Here is a 17,559-nt window from a genome sequence, read left to right as displayed (position 1 = left end):
CCGAGCCTTGCAGTCCCAGGGTTCTTGGTCTTCTCAAGCCTTGTGGTTCCAGAGTTCCATGGCTTCCTGAGCCTCCTAATCGCGTTCCTCTATCGCCTCCAGAGTTGCTCTATCGCGCTCTCTAGTGGCTTGCTCACAATCGTCCCGCATTTCCTGGAGCTAAGCCATGCGGTTGAAGAGAGTCTCGGACTGCTATTGCTACATCTGCATCGTGGCAGACATTGAAGTATCTGCAGGGTTCTGTGGTGGTAGGGGTTGGGTGAATGGATCTCTCGTCCCCGCATCTTGGACTGCTCACTCGTACTGATGCTGTCGTTACTGGATCGTGTCTGGACCACAAAACAGTGGGGCTGTCCTTAAACTAACCCTCCCCATCTCAAGAAAGAAAAACTGAAGCTCTGATAGCAGGGAGATAGACTAACTCACTCTCTCTCCTGCTCCATACTAACTGGAGTGATTAATGATGCACTCAAACACAAGTGACGCTATGGAGTGAGTGTGAGAATCAAAGGGAGAGAATATAGTGGGAAATGAATAATCAACAATGTTTGGCTAAATACAACTGTAGAATAGAGAACTGAATGGAGGGGAATCCCTTGCTACAAAAGAGACAACTAGGAGAACTACTGTGGACGAACCGAGGGCTGGAGGGGCTGCTGGTCTGCTACAATCTTCTCTGGCCTGATCGGCTCAAATGCTGCTGCTAGACTAAGTGCTAGAGCTGCTTCAGGAGATGAGGAATGAGGGCCAAGGGGCTGCCTTTTATAGGCTCCCTTGAGCCCTAGAAATGGATGACTGGCTGCATTCTCCTCCACCAACCTGTCAGTCTGCTCCACCGACCTTCTCAATCCATAGACTTCCCCCGTGGTTGCTGGCATCATCACTGACGTGGTGCCTATGTGATGATGTCATCGCTGGCCAACCTGGCCTGTGTGCTGTCGCCTACGTGGCAATCTCTGTCTGCATGGCAACTTTGCGTGGCTGTGTGGTAGTTGGCCTTTCATAGACGCATTGGCAAACTCTTCCCAGAGAGAATGATCAGAATTTTTCCAGCCAAACCGCGCTGGTGATCACCCCACAGGATCAGGGTGCGTCCGACAGGGGTGACCGTAGCGTTGGTCCGATGCAGAGGCTCTGCCAAGAGATCACACTGTACTACACCCACGGATAGTCGGCAGAACTCTCTGATTTTATTCTACCACTGCCCCACCTGTTGGAAGGTCCTCCATGATATTGGGCAGCTTTGCTTTATACTTTGACGATATGATGATATAGGTGATGGGTAGTGTCATATTGACCTTATGCTATGACTCTATATTTATATTCTTTATGACTATGTAGCATGTAGCATGTAGTTTGGATGTTGATGCTCACTTAGTAGCTCCACCCTTTCAGCTCGTCTTGTATCACGTTTCTCAGTCTCATGGACCCACGGGTCTTCCGAAGACTTTAATAAACTCTCTCTCTCTCTCATGCAGGATCCCATGCAAGGCCATAAAGGCCACAAGAACCACAGGGTAGCACAGAGAAGGGACTAAATGGATGGATCATGGAACAGTGGGAAGCAAACGGCTGCGATTCCCCAGAGGACAGAAAGGAAATCAGAAAACAGAAAATGCTACAGAAACTATGGCAAGACCCAGGGCCGAAAATGGGACTCCTACAAACGACAAATCAACAGGTATGAAACTCAGGATTATCTCAGGGAGGACATATCATAGTACACACGGCATTTAATATGTAAAGTAGGGACCAGCTCTCATGAACTAGAGGTGGAGAAGGGCAGCTGAACAAGAACCAAAATCCCCCAGAATGCAAGGCTCTATAAAATTTGTCCCACGGGGAAGATTGAAAATGAGGAACAAATGCTCCTCCATTGCCAAGCGTACGAACACACGACGGGAAAATACAGCAATGTCACCAGCCTGAAAACCCTTCTAGGGATTCAGGCCCAGCGGGGCACCTACAAAATCCCAGGACACTGCAACAAAGGCCTCTACAGGGCGCAGCAGTTGGCTGAATACGTGCTTGCAGCATCACATAGCAAGCAATATATAAAGTTCTCACAGGTTTTTGGATGTAACGAACCACTATCATTTTGATAGTGGTCACCTGTCCCATAGATCCTGATAGGCCTCCAGAGGAGTTTAATACAATCATATCATCTCCCTCCCTCCCTCTCCCCTCCCCCCCCCTCCTCTCTCTCTCTCTCTCTTTCTCTACACCTCTCCGCCCGCCCCCAAAAAAAAGACCATCATGAGAATTTCACCTTAAGGGCAGTATTACCGATCAGAATAAACGAAAGAGTTGGTAGACTCCAGGGTGACTTTGTACAAACATTACTAGAGAAGTCAAAAGCCCAAACCAAAATACTTGGGGGTTACCCTGGCCGGATATGAGTGCCTTACATGAACGAATACATCGGAAAATTCAAGGGAGGAGAAGAGACTGGCTACTGCCCAGGGAGGATGCATTTGACATTATTTATGCTGGATGCCCATGACATTGGTGGCTGCTCTAGTACGAAACAGGTTGTGTCAAGTATCATACTGTTTCCAGCGTGGTATTGGTGCACAACAGCCATACTGGACAACAGAGGTGCTCTAGAGCTGCACTTGCACTCAAGTCTCTGGAGCAAACCCCAGAAGCAGCCTTCTGCAAGAAGGTTGCAAGGAGAGCTCAGACGATGTAAGCTGTGCTGTTCTAAGTTCATAAAGAGCAAATACATACTTCTCCTATCCACCCACATTACCTGCCGATTAACAAACGTGAGTCAATCCGTATCCCTTAGCAGCTTTTGTTAGAAAGAACCCATGTATTACCTTTCGTAAATAGTGCACGAGCAAAATATTAAGATGACAGTTCCATGGGAGACGACAAGATAAGGATGAGAGAGCTTATAATCTTTACATGTTTTCCTCAAAGAAGACCACATGTATATTAACCAAATGCAAAGGAACAACAAAAAGCAGGTGCACAGCCTCGGTCTAAGGCTCATAAGCTCATCCAACTGTAAATGCTAAAAAATCGAGAGAAATACTAAGACGACAGCTCCATGGGAGAAGACAAGATAAGGATGAGAGAGCTTATAATCTTTACCAAATGCAAAGGAACAACAAAAAGCAGGCACACAGCCTCGGTCTAAGGCTCATTAGCACATCCCACTGTAAATGCTAAAAAAGCATGCTTCAAATTAACTACACATTAGTGAATCTATCTAATGCAGCCTAAAACATTACAAACGTCTTTTGTCACTTCAATCCATATTTCCCAAAGTGAATCACGTGAAATGTATTGCAAACTTCATAAAGCGTTGAGAGATGTGTTGTTTGTTTTCAGCTAAATGGCAGTGAGGACAAACACTCCAACCAATAACCTGGACAGAGTGCTCCAATATGACATAGTTACATGATCTACAATGCAGACAGCCCACAGTTGGCAGCACAAGTTGAATTTCAAACGCTGTTGGCCTCGGAGCTCCCAAGACTTTGTTAAAGATAGACAAAGACCCATTCATACGTTCTATCCATAAGTGAAACCTTATAACTTATCCCCTGGCAGATATGCTAGTCTTTCGATCTCCCAATCAACCTTTCGACCAACACATAGCTTATAAAGCAAGGACAGGTCTGTCAGGCAACTACAGACCCAAGATTCCAGAGGGTCTGGAGCCGGTCAAGCCAGCTCCTGCTCAGTAAGAGAATACTACAGTTGGACAAAGATTCACAGTCAATTACGATCCATTCAGTTATTCTCCTGGCATCAGCACACCTGCAAAATGTACTACCTCTTTGAAAGTGTTTAATCCCCCACGTCTTCTCCCCCTCCCCCTCCGAATTTCATCCACCTCTTTTACGCTCATCTTGTCGCACCCTTAATGTGCTTCATTTGCATGATTCTTAGGCTAATATGACAACATATGCTTTTACCAGTAAATGGTTCTGTCGTTCATGTACAACAGATCTTATTTGCCAAAATACCACGAGAATAAACAACAAAATCATACACAGTACACGATTTTGAGATCTAAATTCTACTATCAAACCAGTATCAGCACCAGCAAATGAAAAAACTGGACCTCATAGTGGTGACTCTCATCCATAACAACAGATAAACAGCAAGTCCTTTGACTTGTCTGTGATTGCCGCAGAAACTGCAAAGCAGACAAAGCCTACTTTCCTCAAAGTGCAGCCTCTCTGTAGAAAAAGGAAGCTACTAAATTCAGCCAAATTTGCTTGAAACCAGTACTTCCACAAGAATCAAATGAAGTGACATGTAGTTAGTTTTAAGTCTACTGCTACAGATATCATCTGTTAAAACAATTGTAGAGCCTAGTTATTGATGAAGAAAGACCTGGGTCGGCCAGGTTGACTACAAAACACTCAACCACTTGTTAACCATCGTTGGCTTTTTACGCCATTTTCCCACGTCCAAGAAGCTAAACTCAATAGGAAGTCGAAAGAAACACAGCCAGCGAAGAGGCTTAAATGCACGCGATCTTGACGTTTCCCGAAGGGATCTACAAAGAAGGGACTCGAATGACGTGCTTAGACCGCCGTTACAATTGTGGCGGATCATTGCAACCGTCCACATGTGATGCTCTTTCCGGTTAATATCCAGTTTAACCTAAAAGTCGGGAGGGCTTTCGCACTTCACATCGGTACTACCATCCCTGGAATCGAGACAAATCACATGTCACAGTATCCATCCAGAACAGCAATCTTCAAACTCAAGAGCCTTCATGTGCACTGAGATCTCATTAGGAAAACAAAAAAGGTTTCGTAATCTCGTTGAGAATCCAAACCGACTCGTTATAGCCAAACAAACAGTTTTGCAGCCAGAAAATGGCTACAAGGTAAAAACAACACTTACCCTTTTTTCGTGACATGGTGCTTGTTGTTGTGCATCCACACCTTAAACACGTTCCTGCTCACTCCAATATCGTTACAGAATCCGATCACGGCCTCATCATCGTGCTTTGAGATTTTCCATCCCAGGTTCTCCGCAAAGTAATTCATCTTCTCTTTCTGCTCTGAAGAGAATTTCGTGCGGTACCGTTTTTTCCTGGACGACCCAGACTGCAAATGTGAACCGTCAAGCTCGTCAGGATGCATGGGAGGGGAGCTTAGAGACATCACCATTTGAGCATGTGAGACAATATCTCTGGAGGTGGGAAGGGCGAGTAACGCTGGAGTCGGCGGTCCAGAATGAGCCAACGTCTTCAGGTCCCTCCGAATTTGGCTGCAGCTACAGCAATGTTCACCCTCTACTTCTCGGCGATGGAAATTACGATGGCAAGAGCAGGCCGCGCACTTGAGGGCCTCGATGGTGCCTTCCTTTCCGCTCGGCAAGAACTCCCCACACCCGTCCAGCGCGTGGCCGCCGATGTTGGCAGCATGATTCTTTTGGCACTCGCGGTAACGCACGACCTGTTTGAGCTTCCAATCCGACGGTGGCCTGCTGTCGTCTGAGAAATGAGTACCATTACTATTTCCCAGGATATGGAGCCTTGGAGGCTTGGCCTCGCCGTGTTCTGAAATCTCCTCGGGCGAAGGAGAAAGAGCAGAACCGCCATTGGGGATCTGAATTCGCACTGGCTCAGGCATAGCAGCGTAATGGGAAGCTTGATACTGAAGCATGGTGTCTCGATCCATAGAAGCAGTGTTCAATTTGTGGAGTGCAGGTGCAGCGCAGAATTCGTCTATGCGATGATCCTCCTCCTCATCCTCTTCGTCTCCTACCTGATCTTGCGAAGCAAACGCACACTCCCCGTCCTGATGACTGATGCAGCCAGGCAAACTTCAGCTCTAGAAAGGGGAAGGAGAGAGACTGAAAAGCAAAAAGCTCCGTTACCTGCCGAACTCGCGCGCTCCAATTTGCGGCATTGGCCTCCCACGCATCGCCAATTGCTGCCAAAAATGCAAGGAAGATCCCGGAACGCGACACACGTCGTGCTGCGATACCGGAATTCGAGCAGAGCAAGAAGGGATAATCCGGGCCTGCAAAGCAATCCGCACACAATGATTAGCGAGCAACGAAGCAAAGGGAATCCATGCCGCACAGAAAATGCTGCGGGGGGCTGGGGTGGGAAAAATTCCGGCCGGCTGCAAAAGGGGGACAAAAAGCTCCCAGCAAAGGATCAAACGGAGCCATAAATCAACAAACCAAAGCGGAGCATGCGAGGAAGCAGCAAAGCTGCGATTCGTCCAAGATCAAGGGCTCCAGAAAGCGGGGGAAATGCGCAGAGGGATGGAAATGGGCGAGAAACGGACGGAAGAAGCGAGCAATGGACGAAAGAGTGAGGAAAAGCGGGATATGGAAAGGAATTGAAGGAGGAAGAGGGAAATCTGGACGGAAATTTGAGGAGATGGAGAAGAAACTTACGAAAGTTGAGCGAAATCGTTGCAGGAATCTTATCGGAGACGCAAAGAAATGTGGTGGAGAAGAAGACGACGACAACGAAGAAGAAGAAAAGACGACGATGAAGAAGAAGAAGAAGAAGATCAAGATTAGGAATCCCTGATTAGGGTCCCCAAATCTCCACCATTAATTCCTTAACCCTCTTCTTATCATCCCTTACCTAACCTCCCTTTCCTGGTTCCTTTACCCCCCCCTCGTCTCATCTTTACCTTACCTCTTTACCTCACTGGCCCCTCACAACGACAAGTTTGGTTGCATTAGACCAGTCGGCCCCGCCTGCCCCGCCCTCGCTCGTCTATCGCACAGAACTAGAAAGTGCATACTGTCAATTCGCCCTACCTTGTGCTCATAGCACAACAACATTTTTCCCGACAATATCACAGCACATGGGGTTTCAAATTTCTCAAGCCTTTTTGCTCGAGAATCTATGGATTTCTTTCAGATGATATACAACTCAATTGCCTGAAATTTTGCAGATTTTATAGAATTGAGAAAAACAAAATCGAGTCAAAATGAAAACAGTGCAGGTTCACTGTATGTAGTTTACGAGTTTTCTATGAACATTGCTTTCTCATTCATCAACTCCCTTCAACTCGATTCAACATCTACCTCTGTCCCTTGTGCCTCAAAAAGACTACCACAAGCTCTAGAAATCCTTGCTCCCAATATTGCATCCGATAACCAAACTATATGAACTAGGACTTAGTTATCCTATAAGCAAACTTGATGAACGAGGACTTAGTTCCTCCCCTATAAGCAAACTTGATGAGATTAGTTCATGTAACCAAAGTAGACAAGCCGTGTAATCAAGCTTAATAAATTTAGTTCCCATGTGGTTTAAACTGCGTTCCCATGATGTAACTACCACGATCAGATTTTATTCACCCAAAAAAAAAAAAAAAGCTACCCCGATCAGATTTTATTCCAAAATGTGCTCTCCCAAACAACCAGCAGACCGCTTATCCCTAAATACATCCTCTCATGGCCATTCCCTATTCCATTCATGAGCCAACTAGATCACCCACTACAAAGCATCCATGATTCAACACATAGCAAACTAACTGCCACCCACTAGACCTCCTTATTTCAATTGCACACAGTGAGCAAATTCACCTTTGGAATTCTAGTTTTCAATCACCCAAGTGAAGGAACCTCCAAGAGACCAAGCCTAACTTGAATGCTACTCCAAGGGGAATTGGTCTCTTCACTACCTCATGCCCATTAGAGGAAAGGGAGACATGTATACTACTAAACTAACCTTACTTTTTTGGTGTTGAATTGTTCGTTGTGTTTTGGCTTTCACGTTTTCAGTTCCATGCTCAGTCAATTGATTTAATCTACCTTGTCATGAGATTTTATTGGCCTCTCTATGCTATGATCCTACTTCTCTTCATGTTGTGCTCTTGCTTTACTTAGCCTCCTTTAGCTCTTGTTGCACTCTTGCTAACTTTTTGGATCACGCTACTAGTATTCCTCTCATTTTGGTTATATGTCTTCAAATGCAAGTTTGTTTGTTGTCATGATGATCTATGCTAGTTTCCAATTCCTGAAGTGACTCCCCATGAGTTGCTTATCTTATGTGTATTGTGAATTTTCCTTAGGGTTATGATGCTTAGACTGGAAGTTTGAATTTATCAATTGGAGGACATAATTGGTACATGATAGGGAAATTCTAGTTTGTGGAATGGAAGGATGTGCAACATGTTGACACGTTAAAGAAGCATTGAATTGGTATTTTTGGGAGCATTACACATTTATATGTTTGGGCAACCCTATGCTATACACAACCTTAAAGCATATATAAACTAGTTTGAGCACAACATTCTATTTGAAAAATAAGATAATGGAAGATTTTTTGCTACAAGCATCCATGTGCTTTATCAATGGAGAGAGAGAGAGAGTCCCTTAGAAGAATGCCCTTACCCACAAAGTGGGCGTTTAAAACATCAATATATGCCTTGCCATAATAGGCATCTATAAAATGGTCAAAGAAGGTGGCACATGTGGAAGAAGGGGTAGACTCCCATGATTAATTATTCTTCTTTTTGCTAGAGAATCTTGGGGCTCTAGTGGTAATTCATGATAAACGTTCAAAATATGTTAAACCTAGAAAGAATGTTACTTTTAGTGGCTTCTAAATTTATTTGCAATCAATCATGTGCTTTCTCCCAATCTTGAACTTGCTTGTCCCTCAATAAACAAATATCTTGGCCATCCTATTGATGTTTGTTACTCTTTTGGTGTTATGAAATCCTTCCCATTGGATTCTTATGAAGGGATTGATGTTGAATATGTGTTATGGGACACAGAGGGTGTTTCTATGATTTATGCTTTACCCAAGAATGATTAATCAATTTTCTATTGTATGCTCACCGCACTAGTTCAACATTAGGAGATACTTTATTCCTAAATCTAAAAGCAAAAGCAATACATAAGGCAAGAGTTGAGGGCAAATATGATAAAAACATTGCACGAGCATGCCTAGATATATATGTATATGCTTTTCAATCCCAACTATAATTGTTGCATGATTTGATAGCACCTTCTCCAAGTCCTTTTTAAAATTCACCAACACCCACACACACTCCTATTCATACTCACACTCATACACGCACATTAATGAAGGTAACCACACGTACATGAAGGGACAAAAACATAAGATACAAGATAAACCTAAAACTTGGCATTTACTAATAGTTAGTTAGTTAGCCCTTTATACTTACATAAAAATAAAACAATTCAGCTCAAAATAATCCAATATTCGTGCATTCTTGGATTTTCATTATTAACTTAATCCAATATTTATTCATTCTTGAATTTTCATTAGCAACTCTATTGACAAAATCATGATAGACTCTATGTCTAGAGTATTTATGATATTTCATAAAAGCATCAAGGAGCCAAAATTATCTCTCCCATCCAAAAATGAGGGATTTGCTTTACATAGCCATCTTAGGACCCAAAATGATTTATGACCTCAACAAAATATATTGCTCAAACTTGGCAATAATCAAACAAATACAAAATTGGCCCATAGCCATATATAATGCACTGTGCGACACCTCGATTAGTACCCTCACACTAACTCCAATCCTCGCTATGAGTTCCATCACTGTACTCAAGCCGCCAATTACATTAGTTATTAACAATCGATTGAACGAATCACCGAATCAACCGATCCCAACATAACCACGCTCAAAGCACAATAATCAAGCACAACACCAATGACACTAGCGACATCAGTATTAACATGGAATCACCACAATACTGATCATCTAGCATGGTAGAACACAAGCTAGCTAGGCGTCCCCAACTAACCACATAAAGTATCCACTAGGACCCCCGCCGCGTCTGATGCGCTCCTATGGAGTATTTTGCCATAGTCACACTCGACTAAAAATAATAATGGCCAAAGCAAGATATATCATAAATATAATTTCTGTAACATCCCTCTTGCTTGGATTGCAACTGACCTCAGTTGCGTGTTTGATTATAGAAACTAAGGAGGTCTGGAAAAGTTCGAAAGAACCGCTCAGGCATCCACTGAGCATCATCTCTTAGATGATTCTTAAATTTGAGCAAGTATTTAGTATAGACATTTCCTTTTCGGGTCGAGGTCTGTTGATGATCAACAAAGCATTCGAGTTCTAGAATTTCTTCTTCATCAACAATCAATGGGGCCTCTTCATAGATAGGATGAATAGGTAAAGGTCCTTTGAAGGGCTTTAAGAGGCTGATATGGAAAGCATTATGTATTTTCCAATTATTAGGTAATTCAAGCCTATAAGCTAGATCATTGATTTTCTGAATCACCTTGAATGGTCCATAAAAACGTGGTGACATCTTGATTACTGGCCATTTCTCAACACTCTTCAATCTTCTTTTCTCAATCCGAAGAAGTACATAATCGCCTGCCTAGATTATGAAATAATGCAATCCAGAAATTACTGCAAAACTTCGAATCTCAATCAGACACTATAATCTTTGGCAAGCCATGATGAACAAAGATATGCTTGATGAATAAATGTGCAGCTTGTTGAGCTGTTAAAGTCTTCTTGCATGGGATGAAATAAGCTTGCTTACTAAAGCGATCTATTATCGTCCAAATCATATCATTTTGATTCGCTATTGTAGGAAAACCTGTTATGACATCCATGGATATTTGTTCCCAAGGTTGCGTAGGAATAGGCAAAGGCATTAGCAATCTTGGGGTCTTGCCTTTGTAACTTTTGATCTTCTGACAAGTGATGCATTCGGCTACAAATTTAGCCACATCTTTTCTTTTAGTAGGCCAATGAAATTCTCTTGCTATCACTTGTAAAAGGGCAGTCACTCCCTTATGTCCCATATATGGTGGTTGGTGCATTTCCTCTATTACAATTTGTCTGAAGGGTCGAGTGATGCATAATTTCTTTTGATAAAAGAGGTATCCATCATTGCATGAATAGTCCAACATAGGATTCCAATTGTTATTTTCTAATTTGTTCCATATATCGGAGAAGTCTGAATCCCCTTGATAAGAATTCTTCATACCTTCAAAAGACTGGGTCTCTATAGCAATGATGTGATTAATACTTGGCTTTTTGCTAAGAGCATCAGCAACTACATTTTCCTTTCCAAGTTGATACTGAATCATGGGCTGAAAACTCTGTATAAATGATGCCCACTTGATGTGTCTATCGGATATAAGTGGCAGAGTCAACAAATGCTTGATACTTTGCTGATCGGTTTTGATAAGAAAGTCAGATCCCATCAAATAATGTTTCCACATTCGTAAGGCATGCACAACAGCGGTTAATTCTTTATCATATGTGCTATAATTGCATTCTGTTGGTTTTAATTTTCAGCTCTCATATGCTATTGGATGTCCATCTTGCATAAGTACGGCTCCAATAGCATCGGTTACAACTACAAAGAATGGTCTAGAGAAATCAGGTAATTGCAACACAGGAGCTTGTGTGAGAGCTTCTTTCAAAGCTGTAAAAGATTTATCTTGACGCTCAGTCTATAAGAAATGCTTAGCTTTTCTAAGAAGGTCTGTCAATGGATGTGCAATGTATGTGAAATTCTTGACAAACTTTCTATAAAAGCTACACAATCCCAAGAATGATCTCAATTCATGTATATCTCGGGGTTTAGGCCATGTGACTATGCACTCAATCTTCTTTGGATCTACTCGAATCCCATCGATGGATACAATGTGACCCAAATACTCTATCTGATCTTGAAAGAAATTGCTCTTTTCAGGATTTATGTACAATTGATTTTCTTTCAAGAGTGAAAAGGCTAGCTTTAGATGTTCTTTATGCTCCTCAACATCTTTGCTAAACACCAGAATATCATCGAAAAATACTACCACACAATCTTGGTGTTTAAGAAAGATTCGGTTCATCATTCTACTAAAAGTAGCTGGAGCATTAGTTAGCCCAAAAGGCATAACTAAGAACTCATAATGTCCCATTTGAGTTCTAAAGCAGTCTTGTATATACCCTCTTCTACCATACGAACTTGATAATAGCCGGATTTGAGATCTATCTTACTGAAGACCTTGGCCCCTTTCAATTTGTCCAAAAGATCATCAATCCTAGGGATTGGATATCTGTTCTTCACTATGATTAGCAAAATAACAACCTCTTTGCCATTAATGAAACCTTTCATCTTTAGAAGAGCATGACAATTATACTTCTCCCTCTTGCTTGGCTGCTTCGTCGTCAATCATGTGTACTTTTGCCGTCGGGGTCTGCTTCCTTTCAGGACACTCAGTGGCTATGTGTCCCAGCTTGTTGCATTTGAAACACCTTATTTCTTTCTTTGGAAAAGTCCCACCATTCGGCTTCGAAGAAGAATCTGTCTTCTGTGAAATAAAACCATTTTTAGATTTAAAGAAGGGCTTTTTATCAAATCTCTTTTTCTTATGGAAGGGTATTTGCCGTTCCAGATCTTTTCCTTCTTTTGGGATCCCATTCTTCCTTTCACAATTCATTGCAACAGAAATTGCTGAGCTCAGTGAGTGAGGATGAAACATGTTAATCTCGGCTCTCAACTTAGACTTTAGACCTGCCACATACTTCCTTCATTGATCGCGCTCATTAATTCTCTCTAAAGATTGTAATTGAATCAATGTTTGCCAAAATCTATCAATATATGTGGAGATTGTTTCCTTATCGAACTACCTGAAAGTGTCCCATTGTTGTCTAGCTTTTGCTTTGAAATGTGAGGGAAGGAAATCTCACTTGATGAGCTTTTGAAAAGACTTCCAAGATTTTGGTCGCCTTTTACTGTGCTTAGTGATGTTCCACCAAAGTGCAGCACTCTCTACTAAATGATTTGCAGCACATTTAATCTTATCTTTTTCAGAGAATTTCTCCCTTGAAAAATAATCATCTAGCTGACTGATCCAAGACAATACAGTGCGTGCTTCTTTCTTTCCATCAAAATTTTGAAATGAGAAAGCTTTTCTACTTATCTTACTCTTCTTCCTTAAATTTTGTGCTCTCAGTGTGGCTTTGATTGTCCTGATAATAGTATCATCGTCAGAATCATCGTCGGATGACTCATCATCAGATGAATGTCTCTTCCTTTTCTTACCATTGATTTTCTTTTCCAATCTCTCCCTATGCTCACACTCATTGGCCAATTGTGCCTGAAGTGCATCTAACTACTCTTGGAGCGTGGGTGGTAGTGGTTGATGCACCATGAAAATGCAATAAGTACAAATAAAGTGGAGCGGAGAAAAATAAAGATGAGAATTGAATGGATGAAAAAGTGCATTTCGAGTGTATGGTAAGAAATGGATGGCGGAAGATACTAAGTGTATGAAATATAAAGCAAAAGAAATCACTTATCTCGCTCTTTGATTAGAGGTGGAAAAGACTAGAGTGGGAGATATGTGACCAATGATGTCGCTCGTAGTCGTTTATGCGCTCGACTGATCTCCAATTAATTGCTCGGTGATTCGTGGTTCTAATCGTCTTCTTGATTCAAGCATTCAGACTAGGCTACAGTCTTCGCCTTGTTGAGTCCCGTTCGCTTTACTAAGCCTCGTAGCTTACTGAAATTTTCTCTCTTTTAAAAAAAATAAAAATTAAAGAGGACCTTTGAACCTTATGTATAGTCAAAGCATCCTTTGACATAATACATTGTCTTCTGCAAGCCTTCAGATCTTATGTGTCGTGCGATGGCAGAGACAAATAAGGAGGCCGCAATAATGAGACTGGAGGACCATGTCTCTAGGTAATAGTAAAAGATGGAAGTAAAACAATAATCACCAACCAGCTCACCGAGATCTCTCAATCGCCTACCCCCCTCATCATAGGAGACTGAGCAACAAACATCCACAATTGTGGTGGGCAGACATGAGCACAAAGACACAAGGATCGGAGCTTAGAAGGAGACTTATGTTGCTTCAAAACGAGTTTCTACCACAAGAGCAACAAATGAAACGTGGGATGGAACATTAATCAGCACAAGAGTCAACACACATACAAATGGACATGGATGGCATTCTAATAGTACAATGCAAATTCACACAAGCAACAATAGCCTCAACACGTCCACAAGAGCAAGTTGAAAAGTGTTTCAACCCAAAGCTCCACAACTAATGGCACAAATAGCATGGGCATACAGGGGTCAGCGTACATCCTTTTGACTATCCATATTAAAGGTGACTGCTCAAAGCAACCACTCAATGAGCCAACCCACCAAAAGACTAAGAACAAAAGCTGAGATCTCTACACAACGATCGATTATATTAGAGGATCATGCCATTTGGGCTTAAAATACTTAGAGAGACAAAAACTAGATCTATGAAGCACTACACACACACACACACACACAGAGTTTATTAAAGTTCTTTCAAAGGGCCTATGAGACTGGGCAAACCATGTAGAAGAATGAGTGGAACCTCTAAGTGAGCATCTGCACCCAAGAAAAATACAACCTAAACATAATATCTAGTACAAAGTGTCTGAGCTCATGGAGAGGATAGGAACTATGGCATGGTGTCAAGGTGTTGGGAACCAAGTCCACGTGGTAGTTGAGAATGGATCAAGGGTATCAGAAAGAAAGGCTATAGTGATGTATGGGGCTAAGGCATCATAAACTCGTGAAAGAGCATTGATGTCAATTAATATGTAGCGTGACAAAACATGTGTGCCTCAGGATCTATGAAGTACTCTAAGGTGGATGGAACCTGTGTGGAAACATGAGGAAGAGAGTGCTCATGACATGTATCTCAAGTCAATTAGGTTCCAAGATAGATTAGCTTGGACTCATAAAGAGAATCTTGAGATAGTGCAAAGTGCTTGATTGATATTACTTCAAATGAACCTCCCTTTTATAGGTGAGGGTACTTACATCCATTTGCTTGCTCACATGTGGGATATGTCCTCCATGCCATGTGGCAGCTTGCCCTTTACTCATATCTTTGCTCTACATGTGCTCATGGCACCATAACTCTCAACACCTCCCCTTGGTGCCATAATCCTTTGTGGCTACTGCAAGGTGGTCAGATGTGAGTTACATTCCATCACCTCCCCTTAGTGCTTGCATTGCTACTTAAGGTGGTAAAGTGTGGTTTACATGTCAATACCTCCCCTGGGTGCTTTCATAGCTACTCTCAGGTGGTCAGGCTTGATTTACAAACATATAGGCAAGGTTGGCAAGGTTTTTGTTTTCAATACATTCCATTGATGTCACCTTTTGGCTCATGGCTTGATGACGACTCGTTTGCTTCTTTGTTTGGTGTAGCTACCTGCATGATGCTTTGTTCTTCCATGTGCCTTGATGCTTTGTGTGTGGATGCCATGTTTCGGGCTATGGTCATCTCATGCACTTGTGCTTTTGGCATGCTTATGACAATGATGTGTGCATTCATGCTTTGATTTTCCATTTGTTGCAAAGGTCTTACCAATTGATTTCTTTCAATATTGGCAGTGTCTAATTGCATACAATGATTCTGACATGACAGGCGCGTAGAGCTCGAAAAGACGATCACTTTTCCTTTTTGGAGTGTGTCCAAATTCTTTTTGGATTGAGAGTTACGGCTTGTCGAAGGTTCTATGAAGAAGAGGGCCTTTGATGATGTGGCGCAGGGATTCACATGCTGAATTCCACACTGTGCTTAGGAAGAGGCTGTGTGCTTAGAAGGCACTGTGCCATGTGGCAATCTTTAAACCCAAATAGGTTAACCCATGGTTACATTGACTTTACCATGGTCCACCTAAACTGAACCTAACTATAAACTTAACCATAGTTGAACACACCCAACCTTATCTGCCACATGGCCTTTTTTAAAGGAACCTTGGAGATTTGAAGGTTTGCTGTGCAAGGAAGGTCGACGACGGACGATCGGCTTCGACGGAGGGACTTGAGTGTGAAGCTATGCTGAAGATGCAGTCCATCGGCTAGCCTGAGGAGAGGGACTTGTGTCGCTTGCAAGGAGCCGGTTCTCACTTGGAGCGATAGAGGCGACTGCTGGAGAAGTTGAGTCGCAGTTTCGTCTATGGCGTAGCTTCGTCTATTGCGCAACTTGATTGGAGCAGGCGGTGATGTGGCGTGGCTTCCGGTTGCTGTAGGGTCCTCGTTCAGGTGGAGGTCGTCTTCTTAGGCTTGTTTGTAGGAGCTTTGAAGGTTGGAGTCAGTGAGTGCAGTGACGATTGTTGTGAGCGCTGCTACCTTGACGACCTTGAAGACATCGTGTCTGGAGTATACGACGTCCGTGCACCACCCCACCTGGGGCCATAGAATGATCAGGTCAATCACCTTGTGGCTCGCTGCAGGGAGCTTTTGGAGGTGCTAGATGTCAACTATGGCAGAGCTATTGCAGAAGCTAGGAGATTGCACTGGAGGTCAAAGCTTTGGGCTGTCGTTTCTTGAGGCTTGGAGATGTCATTGTAGATGCAGCTGTCGTCACACCATTGTGGAAGCCGCCTTGAGGTCGCGGGAGATGCAGCTGATTTCGTTGCTTGATGGCGGCTCGTTGGAGCTGCTACTAGCTGTTGTGAGCCTGTCTGCTATTGATGAAGAACTTCTCTATCTCGGCTTGCACAAGCCCATGCAATGCTCCTCTGAGTCCCAAGAGGCTCTTGCGCCTTGCTTTGAGCTCTGTTGAGAGGTCGATATAGGATACTAGGCTATATTGTAGAGAATAGAAGGTATAGACTAGTCTCTTTCTCTCATAATGAAGCTATATCTCTCACATAAGAAATGCAATGAACGGGATTCTCAAATGCAATGGAAGGAAACAATGGACGGAACTTTTCTCTCTCTACAGACGGAAATTTGTTTTCAATCTAAAACTAAAACTAACCTAGGAGAAAAACATGAGCTCCTAAGACATGCCTACAACTAATCTAGGAATGGAAGCAATCCTAGTGAACTACTAATCAGCTAAACTAGGAGAGCTAAACCTATGCTCTGATACCATAACAAAACATGTGTGCCTTAGGATCTATGAAGCACTCTAAGGTGGATGGAACCTGTGTGGAAACATGAGGAAGAGAGTGCTCATGACATGTATCTCAAGTCAATTAGGTTCCAAGATAGATTAGCTTGGACTCATAAAGAGAATCTTGAGATAGTGCAAAGTGCTTGATTGATATTACTTCAAATGAACCTCCCTTTTATAGGTGAGGGTACTTACATCCATTTGCTTACTCACATGTGGGATATGTCCTCCATGCCATGTGGCAGCTTGCCTTTTACTCATACCTTTGCTCTACATGTGCTCATGGCACCATAACTCTCAACATAGCGTCTGTTGTGGTCTCCTAGATGTGGCCTTGCATTGGACAAGTGCCATTGCCCCCCCATTGCCACACCTATTGGTCGTCCCCTATTCTACTAAACATAGAGGGAAGATCCCCAAGCCTGATTTATGCATCGACACACTAACAGGCTTGTCTCTGAGCCTCAACTACACCATTCTTCTTAAGTTTGTTGGTCCATGCTATCTGACTACAAAAACTCAACGATCACACTCTTGGTGGGGTTTGGTTGAGTACCCTAATATCAAGCCATGTGCCCTAAGCAATCGGTCTCTATGTCATATGGCCTCTTGAATGAAAGTCACCAAATGTCTCTAGCTTGAGTGAAAGTCAAATCCATCCTTGAAAAGATAGTGCTTGGATTCATAGTACA

General features: G+C 42.8%; 1 protein-coding gene across 1 annotated transcript; it reads right to left on the bottom strand.

Annotated features, from left to right (window-relative positions):
* Positions 1-3,984: 3,984 nt before the first annotated feature.
* Positions 3,985-6,472, bottom strand: LOC147892063 (zinc-finger homeodomain protein 2-like). Its single transcript, XM_087388663.1, has 4 exons — positions 6,385-6,472; positions 5,854-5,999; positions 4,873-5,781; positions 3,985-4,672 (listed from the first exon to the last, which is right to left on the bottom strand). The coding sequence occupies exons 2-4, from the start codon at positions 5,898-5,900 to the stop codon at positions 4,627-4,629; spliced, it is 1,002 nt and encodes a 333-aa protein (XP_087244789.1). The 5' UTR covers positions 5,901-5,999; positions 6,385-6,472; the 3' UTR covers positions 3,985-4,626.
* Positions 6,473-17,559: the final 11,087 nt, after the last annotated feature.

This window comes from Dipteris shenzhenensis, chromosome 17 (assembly GCF_047967505.1).
Source record: "Dipteris shenzhenensis isolate YYH24624 ecotype China chromosome 17, Dip_SZ_1.0, whole genome shotgun sequence".
In the NCBI taxonomy this organism is placed as follows: domain Eukaryota; kingdom Viridiplantae; phylum Streptophyta; class Polypodiopsida; order Gleicheniales; family Dipteridaceae; genus Dipteris; species Dipteris shenzhenensis.
Note: the sequence above shows the minus strand (reverse complement) of the source record. Positions and strands in the feature narration are given on the sequence as shown.

What these genes read in the sequence shown, in the direction of transcription:
- LOC147892063 (XM_087388663.1), bottom strand. Translation starts at nt 5,900, where the DNA reads ATGCGTGGGAGGCCAATGCCGCAAATTGGAGCGCGCGAGTTCGGCAG. An exon ending in GGAGCGCGCGAGTTCGGCAG is followed by an intron (nt 5,782 to 5,853) that starts GTAACGGAGCTT and finishes TGGCTGCATCAG; the next exon opens with TCATCAGGACGGGGAGTGTG. An exon ending in CACCATGTCACGAAAAAAGG is followed by an intron (nt 4,673 to 4,872) that starts GTAAGTGTTGTT and finishes TCTCGATTCCAG; the next exon opens with GGATGGTAGTACCGATGTGA.